We start from the raw sequence: 10,904 nt of genomic DNA, 5'->3' as shown, positions 1-10,904 counted from the left end.
ATTTATCCCCAATTGATAAATATATGAGGCTCAAATGAGGTAACATGTGACTCTTTTACACAAATCCAGATTCAAAATATAAGGGTCCAACCTATCTCAAATCATTTCCATTGGTCACACCGGGCATGAAGATGCTACAGATGTGAGATGCTCCACCAAGGTGAAAGTCAAGGCAGGTATTACAATATGATCTTCAATAATTCTCTTTCATACTAGGTAAATCTAGCAAGGGTGTTTAGGCATTTTTCTAGGTGGACAAAGACCTAGTGCTAAGTTGCACTGAACATTCTCTCTATCATGGGTAGAACCACAACCAACCCCATAGAATTCTCCCATGTCAAAATTTCAAAATCTTATCCTTAACTCTACCAATAATTTCCTTAAGAAATATAGAGGAATCACCCTATTATTATAACATCTTTTTATAAAAAACCATGAACTATGGATACAGTCAATGGTCTCAGAATTATTGGTAAGTGTAGTATTCCATACAAATGCATTTCTTGTTGATTACCATTTTTTATTTATTTCTTGGGCCAATGAAAAATGTTCCAAAATATTTTTTGGTAATATTCAAATATCTAATTTGGTCATTATTAAAAACATTTTTTATCATACTTGTACATCCTAGCTCTATAATTGGAAATATTAATTAATAGGTCTTGGGCAATAGAAACATATGGTATAATTGAAATTGATTAACTTGCTAGAAACAACTGTGATAGCTCACATTTGGTTAAAGATAATGTATGAGTTCCCTCAATGTGGTCAAGTTCGCATCAATTTTGTCATTGGTATTTCTTTGTTCTAGGTTGGGTTTTGGTTCTTTCGTGTGAGGGTTTGGTGTTGGTGGGTTCTATGTTCTATTGTAACCAAGTGTCCTACAATTCAACAATCTACTTGTGTTTAGGGCATCATCTAAGTTTATTTTACAATTTAAAATCAAATTTAAAAAGAAAGGCCAAAGAAACTACATTGATGCTTATGTGAAATCTAGAGGACATCAAATTCCTTGAATTGGCTATTGATGTAGACCAACAAGGAAATATTTGGCCTAATGAGATTCCAAAAGCATGCCATGTATTCCAAAATGTGGAAAAAAATGGATTGCAAGCATACAAAAAATAAGGCACACTAGGAGTATTGCATGTTCCTAAGAATGTATGCATTCTTTCACCATGCCTATTTTGCGTCCAAATTGGTATCATGGTTAGCAATTGGGGAATTGTTGACTCTTAACACTTAGAAATGCAGGTACATTCTTAAAAATGTTCACATATTGTTAATAGCCACCTTACTATTTTTTAATTCACCAACATTGTGCCAGCCATGCTAATATATTCCACATCTCATTTCAACTTATTTATAAATAAAAAGTTATATAATATGAAAAAATAATTATATAGTTAAAAGTTAAAACATTAAAATAATATTTAAATTGAAATTCAACTTATTTATAAATAAATAATTATATAATATGGAAAAATAATAATATAATCTAAAAGTTAAGACATTGAAATAATATTTAAAATGAAATAAAACAGTTTTATGAGGCTACACTGAAAAGCATCCTCCAATAATAATTTAAACCCGATATTTTTATTTAATATTAGGGAAAAGACAAGAATACTTAAAATAATACACACTATAATTAGGTTAGTTTTGGGCACTTTTAAGTGGCCACAGTTAAAAGTGAAAGACTTTTCCCGCGAGATGTGGCGAGTATAATAATTTAATCTTTTCTATGTCAAAAAGTACTAACATACAAAATGATGCATACCGTGGTTTCGATAGATCGACTAGTTTTGTGAAGTCACATTTGAACTCTTCTTTATTGCTTTTCTTAGTCTTATGAATTATTGTGAGGCCACAATTAAAAGCATCGTCCCATTCACTTTATTTATTTTTCTTACCACCACTCCAATTATCTGCATAGTTTATTAGCACTGCAATTTTATAAGTTGCGATCATTAGACATAAGTGGGATTATGACATGTTTGTCGTGAGGGCATAATTATAAAGAAATGGAAACCCATCAGAGGAGATAGGTTACACGCTTCTTTAAATTAAAAAAGAGCATGATGAAAATCACTAATTGGATGAGTCCCCCACATCTCTTATCATCATGGGATGACATAGCATCTCCACTTTAAAATGTCACCAAGTAAACATCATTCGTGGTGGACCGGCTTTTGCACATACGGAGTTACAATCTCCTCTCATCAGTGGGTCGTGGCCCCCAACCTTATTATATTCCAATTAAAATCTTGAATAGACGTCCACCAATGAAGTTTGACTTGATAATCTACCAATCACCATGAAAGTATAGCTAATTTCAGTGCTTTGGCCATCCGGATATAAGAAGGTGTTAAGCGGATGAGGAATCAGCACCGAGTCATTAACATTGGCGTTCTCTCTACCTGACTACGTCTTTGATACACAATACTCATACTCTATTCTTTCATCCATCCCCAGACTGCCTCTCTTAGCTCTACACTGCCTCATACTCTTAGGAACAATGACTGCCAAGATTGATCCGCAACAACCAGAATTCGCTAGCTCTGCTGTGGTCCATGATAAGATCCCCAATGCATCTGCCTCAACGCTGACTGTGTGGAAAAAATCTCTTGTTTTCAACTGCAATGGCCTCACTGTGTTCGATTCAACAGGGAACATTGTGTTTAGGGTGGACAACTATCCTTCAGATTCCAGGGGCGAAGTCGTTCTCATGGACTCTGCAGGGACGGCCATCCTTACAATGCAACGAAAGGTATACAAACATATATAGTAGCTCTCAATTAGTTTTCCATCGTTTTCTCTTTGATGTAACGTTTGAAAGTGTATTGAATTGTACCATTGTATGTGAATCAGAGACTGAGTCTGCGGAATGAATGGCAAGGATTCGAAGGAGAATTCCGGGATGCCCAAAAACCATTGTTCGTCGTTAGAAGGGCGGCATCTTTGTTCATCTCCAGACAGAGTTTAGCAAATGTGTACATGCGTTCATCGGCTAAAAGCATGAAGAGTAAGAAGGCACACTCCGACTACCGTGTCGAAGGATATTATGCCAAGCGTTCCTTCGCGCTTCTTAACAGCTTTAACGAAGTCGTTGCGGAGGTCTGTATGCTTCCCGATGTCTTTTTTGCCGTATGCATATTCAGACTAATTTATTCGCTTGTGTTCATGCCATGTTCTGAAAATTTTTGGGATTTTGCAGGTGAAGCCAAAGCAGGTGAGATCAGATATAACACTGGGAGGAGATGTGTTTAATCTGATAGTGCGGCCTGGCTACGACCATGGTTTCGTCATGGGGTTGATTATCTTTCTCGATCAGATCATGCCATCCGATTGAACGCCCATCGAGTCCAAGGGAATAGAGCTGAGGAATATGTTTTATGATTTCCTCTCTTCGTATTGGAATGGCCAAATCCCACAGGAGAAGAATTTGAGGTAGAGAATCCCAGTGTGTTTGGAATACCCGATAGATTTCGAATGGGATGTTTTTCCAGAGAGTCATCCTATCTTGAGAGAGGATCACTTTATCCACGAACTCGTTTCCCCCCTGGGGAAAATGATCCTTAACAGTTACCATCTAGTGCCTATCTTCATTGACTGGGCATAACCCTGGAAGGGCTGCGGAGCCCCGTGATTATGTGAATATTGTAAATTGAATTTTGTACAGGTGTGGATACGATTTTTCTTAGCAGGGACCAGGGCTTTATTTTCTAGACGGCCTTTGTAGGGTTAACAATTTTCAAGTGACGAACAGAGATATTAGGGTTTCATTGGTTTAATGAACGCTTAAACACTTTGTTAGGGTTTCTTTGGTTTAATGAAGGCTTAAACATTGATTTGTATGAGTTATATTGCATTTATGGGCGACTACTTTCCATCTATTTGTAATAGCAAAATTATGGTGGATAATGAGTCTGCCTATTTGCATAAGGAATTTGATTCGACAAATAAATGAAAAGTCATTTTATGAAGCCCCTTAACATATCATCAGATGTATTGTGGACTGATTTGTGAATTATAGTGATAATTTCCTTGACGAGCTTCTCGCCAGAGATTTTAGATCAACTTCATTATTATTTAATGGCATTTTTAGAGGCGTTTCTGTATTTAGTTCCGGAAAAATAAACAGTGGCTTGAAAATGCAGAACGCATTCCGCCATTTCAAGAAGACTCAACTAGTCGAATGGGCTTAGTTATGCTTTCTTATCTTTTCAGAACGAGTAAAATAAATATTAAAGTCCCTTTCAGGATTCCAATGGCGTTAGGTAGTTTTTGTTTTGTTTATAAAGAACCAAAACCACTGTGCACTTTACACCACAACGACGTTTCGTTCTTTTATCTTGGATTCAAACTTTCATTTTTAATGAGAATTCGCAATTAAAATTCAGGCGAGCTGCATCATTTTGGGCTATGTCGGATTGTTGTCACCAATTTGAATTTTTTTTTAGGAAAATTAACGTATATTCAGGATGAACACTCTACTTCTAAATGGGTTACTTTTCCAATTCTAAATCCATTAACAACCTCACCATTTATCAAGTCTATAGAAATATCTTTAATGAAAGGCTCTATATTGAATAATATTTTAATTAAAAATGTGGAGTGCGCGCGAGAGATCTAATGAACAGGAAACATCCTTCTTCATTTTCACTAAATTAAAAGAGATAATTTATTACTATAACCATCATTCATATCATAAAATTAGAGCAAACGATTTTTTACCATAACTGTCTCACATATCGTAATATGTTTATCACTCCGTAATGTGTTTGATTAATCGGAATTAGTATACACAATTAAAGAAGATTTCATTATCATAAAGTTAGAGCAAACGATTTATTACACTAACCTTCTTACATATCGTAATATGTTTATCACTCAGTAATGTGCTTGATTAGTAGGAACTAGTATACACAATTAAAGATTTCTATATAGAGGAATAGTATGTTATATATAGGGATTATTAGATATTTTTTTAATAATTATTGCGTATACTATAAATTTAAATTATATGTATGGTATATTATTGATTAGTATTAATGGAAAATAGAATGTTGTAGGTTTAAATTGTTATTTTTATTTTTTATATTTTTTGGAACTGTATTTATAAAATGTTTAGTTTCTTTTAATGGTCTTTATTTTTTATTTTGTTGGTTTAGATTTTACTTATAAAATTATAGTATTTTGATTTATTTGATTCCGTTAAGATATGATAGATTGGGCATCTTATATATTTTATTGTTTATGATATCTTGATTTATCTACCTACATAACACATGATTGTTCTAGCATCTTTAGGATTCTACTATGCTACTCTTGAAAATAAGTAGTGTTAAGGTTGGTTTGTATTTGCAATGTCTACTTTAGATTTTTCTTACCAAATTTTTTATATTTATTTGATATTCTATTTATTGATAAGTATTATTAATAGTATTTTAAAGTTGTATTCTCTCATCTTAACAATGAACCTTTCTAGATATATGTATACATATATGATCATGTTAAAAATAAACATAAAAGTAGGGAAAAACACTATGACTAATATATGGAATCATGAACTATGATATTTGTATTTCCTTGCACTAACTAATGCTCTATAATGATATTGTAAAATTTTATGTTATATGTGCATATTGTCATCTATACATTACAATATTGACTAGTATGTGCATATTGTCATCTATAGATGACAATATTGACTATGATTACTTTGGTGCATTAAACCTATAGTTTGGGGGTCTGGACTATTTCCATAATGAACTTTGAATAATGTGTAGACTTCATATTAGCCCGATTTGGGGGTGTCCGAGCTAATTCATCATGTACGTTTGATTTTTTTCCTCGATGTCTAGCTTCTTTCGATTGACTAACATTGTGATGGGGGTTTCTTTGGCAACATTTATTGATGGAATTTTCTAGTGTCTTCTTTAACTGTCCGAGGTATGGACGTTATCTAGAGTTTCATAATAATTATCAATGTGTGAATTCCTTTAGGCCCCACAGTCCATTCTATCCCATATGAATTAGTTGTATGGATGCCTTTCTCTAGTATGTTCCAGTTTGAGACTTGCCACTAAACTTCACAGTCTATTAAACAATGCATCAAAATCACAATATTACCACTATGTTTGCAAAAACATAATAAACAACATAGACTGAAATAAAACAAAAAAGGTGCATATATTTAAAATAAATCAATTATATACACATCCTCTCAAGGCCTAAGAGCCCCTTCGACCTAGTCTACAATGTTGTAGCTTCCTTCCTAACACACTCACATACTTCCTAAATAAATAAAAATCCTAACAAAACGAAGAATCTTTCCATGCTAGCCTTCTAGAGGATTTTAAATATTTTAAAATTTACATATAATTAGAGTAAATCATGCCCTCTCACCAAGACTTACATGAGGCTCATTCGAGAGGCTTTTGGTAGGGTGTTTATGCCCCAGCATCATACTCCCATGGTAGAAAATATTCATGATATATTGATCATGTGTTGTCCTTCCTACATCATATTGGTCTCCATCTCAGTATTCTTTCTCCTCGTGTGTCACTAAGCTTGTACTCATACTAAACAGTGACTTACAACCAATCTTCCACTGACACCTCACCAAGCTCTCTCCCCTGGCTCGATCTTCTAGTATCACAGGTTCACATCCTCTAGAACCTCTCTAGCCTCCTCTGATCCTCTAGATGTTGCACGTTACTGACCTCTCTTGAAAATTCTACCCACAATCATAAGTGTGAAATTTCCTCAACAACCTCGATCGAACCGCAAATCAATTTTTTCTCTCCTTTTCCAACTTGTAGGAAATCTTTCCCTACTCAGATACCACTTGATGACAACTAATTATGGGGATCCCTTAAAGTTAACCCTTATTGGATTAATCTCATGAAACAATGGGTTAGTGTCCCATGAATACTTGGTTAAACTTAACCTCACTATAGAAATAGCTTTTATCCAACAACAAAGCTTGGCTTGATTTTAAATCCCCAAACTCCCAACATCTTAGCATGGACATAACTATGCACTACTTGATTGCTTCCACCTAGAGGTACTTTCTTATGCTTATACAAATGGGCATAACAATATGGTTTTGGGAATTTCTTTTTTTCTACTCAACATTTGACTTTGGTGCCTCAAACCGATAGTGTGGGGGCTAGACTATTTTCTAGGGTGAACTTAAAATGGCACCCAAACTTCATTTCCAACTAGTCTTCGGGGGTGGGCTAATTCTTTATGCATGTTTAAGTTGTTAACATTGTAAACTATCAAACAAGAATTTTGAACTCAAAATGAGAACTATAGCGAAAAAAAGCCAAAAAAACATGAAAAAACAACTCGACAACGAAAAGTGTTGATGTTGCATGAACAGTTTTTTCAACGTAAATTTTCAACATTTTCTAAAAATGCTAGTAAAATCCAATAAAAGCCATCTTTTTGGTGCAAAAAATACCCTGTAAAAGGAAAGTGTTGATCTTGGAATAACGCACTTTTTTATGGGTGGAAAATTTTCAACATTTTTTAGCAATGAAATTAAAGATAAAATATCATTACTCCAAAAAACCTTAAAATTCCAATGATTTTTATGAATGTCAATAAAGATAAAGCCTTAAAATTCCAACAATTTCCAACCATGGTGTTAAAGATAAAATATCATGACTCAAAAAAACCTTAAAATTTTGACTAATTTCAATCATATAATTAAAACCAAAGATCATGACTACAAAAAACCTTAAGTTCTCAACATCTTTCAACAATGGCATTATGGAAAAACTATATGACTATTTTTTTTTTAAAATGAAAACATGAATGAAAGAGTCACTGTACCAAGTGTAATTTCTTTTTTTAAATGCTAAAGGTATAGCCATTTTAAAATCTTAGCTTAAGAAAACTTAACACATTACAACAAAAAATAAGAAATCATCCATCAAATTCACATGCAATATAGGTGAACTCAACCCATCGCAATGAAAACCTAAAAACCAACAATGAAATGGATACATTGTGAGCGAAAACGCAATCCATTATGACGAAAACTTTAAAATCAACTATCAAATTGACACATAATAGGATCAGGTTGCTAGTCAAAAATCGACATAGACCCCGCAGAGAAAATAAAATAAAATAAATAATAAACAAATAAAAATATAAAATATAAAACAAAACAAAAATTAGAACATTGAAAAAAAAATTAAAATTAAAAATAATTTAAAAAAAACAAAAAACAAAAAGTTTAATAAAATAATAACCAGTAAACAAAATAAATATTAAAACATAAAAATACAAGAATATATATATATATATATATATATATATATATATATATATATATATATATATATATATATATAATCAAAATGTAAAAAAATAACATAAGAGATTAACTTATAAAAAATAAAAATTTAAACAAAATTTTTTTTTTTCCAAAATCACATAATTTAAAAAAATGTTTTTAAAAAATAACACAAAAAAAATAATACTTACTTGGAAAATTAAAAAAAAAACATTAATGCAAATATTAAAAAAATAAATAAAAACATCTAAAAATAAAAATAAACGCCATCAAAAAATAATTAAAAAATAAAACATTAAAAAATAAATAAAGAATTAAAATTTTATATATATATATATATATATATATATATATATATATATGATGGTTAACGTCCATTGAGACCAAGCTTTGGCTTATCAGACCTAAAGAAATGAAATATTTAATTTAATCTATTGTATTTTTATTTTTTTTTATATTGTTTTTATTTTAATGTTAATTTTGTTTCATGATTGTTTTTTTTTTATTTTTCTTTTATGTATTTTATTTAATTTTTTTCCAAAGAAATTATTTATTTACTTTAATTTTTTCATTTTGAAATTTAATTGCATTTTATATTCTTTATTTTTTTAATGCTATATTTTTTTTTGTTATTTTTACTTAAAATTTTATCTGAATAATTTTTTTTTGGGAAAAAATTCAAATTATATATTTTTTTGATATAAAATTCACAAAAATATAATAAAATTTGCTATTTTTCCAACTCTTTTTATTCAATTTTTTCATAATTTTTTTTCTTATTTATCGTGTGATTTTTAGCAAAAAGGTCTCACATTTTTTTAATTACATCTATATACAAAATTAGTATTTATTGTTGAGTGTTTAAAATAATTATTTTTTATTGACAATCATTTTATGTGTATTGAAGTAATAATTTACAATATGTAAATATATAAAAAAATCCCATGCTGAAAATATTAATTGCAAAAAAAAAAAAAAAAACATTATTAAAAAACATTGTAAAGGGAAACATAAAACAGAAGTTTGGAAAACCCTTAAAATACACACATCTTATGATGAAAAACAAGAAAATCAACAAGTTAACATGAAAAATTGTTAAATAATCAACATTTAAAAAACATTTGTGCATAATTATTACATAAGAAAAATTGAAGTGTAAGAAATATGCCTTAAAAAAAGGTTGATGCTTTTTAAAGCCTGCATGAACCTCATTAAAAATCAAGAACATTTAAAAAAAATATCCATACTTGGTCATATCATAAAATTTAAAGTGTCAAAATTAAGTCCTCTAAAGAAAGGGGTTCATGATGCATCAACATTTTTCAAAGTCAACATGAAAATCACTAAATTTTAAAAAAAAATGTTCATACTAGATACATAAGAAAATTTAAAGTGTAAAAAATATGCTAAAGATAAGGTGTATTCTGAATCAACACTTCCCAAGTTTGGATGATTTATTTCTACCTCAAAAAAAATGAGAACTCGGTACAATTCTTGTTTGATAATTTACATTGTTTGTTTCCTGAATGCCTAAACTTTGTTAATTAACAAACCACGCAACATTGGTTTCCTTAGCACTATTTATTAATGAAATTTGGTACAAACTCAAATAAAGTCAAAATTATAGCTTAGACTAACCTCCTTATTTCATGAGAAATTTCACAAGGTTATTCTCATATCCCTTGTGATAACCTTCAACAAATTTTGATGCATATTTTGACTATGCTCTAGCTTGACCTTCACTACCATTCATTTCATTACTTGTGACTTAGAGCATATTCATATGTTAGTGATATAACACTATTCCTTACACATAATTTTTGTACCTAGGAGGCTCTCCTCCTTGTTGATAGGGATGGATTATCCCTTCCCGAAATCCATGCTAACAAAACTTCTTTCTCTATTTTTTCTTAGGGTTAGCATGTTCTTTAACTATTGAGGGTCTAGATGTTATTTGGAAGAATAGGTTGATTGTCAATTTGTTTATTCCTTCATGCCCTAGAGTTTGATATAGCCTAAATTATTTATCTAGTCTAGATGCCTTTATCTAGTCTACTCTAGTCTAAGATTTACCATTAAAATTCACGAATCATACCCCATTGAAAAATACATGGCAACCACGATAGTACCATAGGGTTTGCATAAATAAAATAAACAAAATATACTAGAATGAATCATAGAGACTACATATATTTAAAATAAATTGGTTATATATATGGCCTCTTAAGGCCTAAGAGGCCCTTCAGCATAATCTACAATGTCCTAACTGCTTTCCTTAGACACTCATAGCTTGCCTATATGAAACAAATCCTAACAGAATGAGGAATCAAGCCATGCTAGTCTTCTAGATGCTTCTAAATACTACCATGCTAGTCTCATTGTGATAAGGATTTCCTCAATATGAAAATCAACCATGGTCAACCATGCTTATTTTAGGGTTTATAATATTTTTCTTAGGGTTTCTATACCTTGGTTTTATAATATTAATCCCTTAGGATTAATATTATTGACTTGGGTTTATAATATCGCTACCTTGGGTTTATTAATTCAAGGGTTCATATTCCTAGGGTATAATATTATTCATGGGGTT

General features: G+C 31.0%; 1 protein-coding gene across 1 annotated transcript; it reads left to right on the top strand.

The window, feature by feature from the left end:
- Positions 1–2,380: 2,380 nt before the first annotated feature.
- On the top strand, positions 2,381–4,210 carry LOC149158673 (protein LURP-one-related 8-like). Its single transcript, XM_089433354.1, has 3 exons — positions 2,381–2,770; positions 2,872–3,117; positions 3,218–4,210. The coding sequence occupies exons 1-3, from the start codon at positions 2,519–2,521 to the stop codon at positions 3,350–3,352; spliced, it is 633 nt and encodes a 210-aa protein (XP_089289480.1). The 5' UTR covers positions 2,381–2,518; the 3' UTR covers positions 3,353–4,210.
- The last annotated feature ends 6,694 nt before the right edge of the window (positions 4,211–10,904 follow it).

Source organism: Pinus tabuliformis, chromosome 5_2, assembly GCF_031772625.1.
Source record: "Pinus tabuliformis cultivar Carrire ecotype Pingquan chromosome 5_2, CPIR1, whole genome shotgun sequence".
In the NCBI taxonomy this organism is placed as follows: Eukaryota; Viridiplantae; Streptophyta; class Pinopsida; order Pinales; family Pinaceae; genus Pinus; species Pinus tabuliformis.
This window is presented reverse-complemented; position numbering and strand designations above follow the sequence as displayed.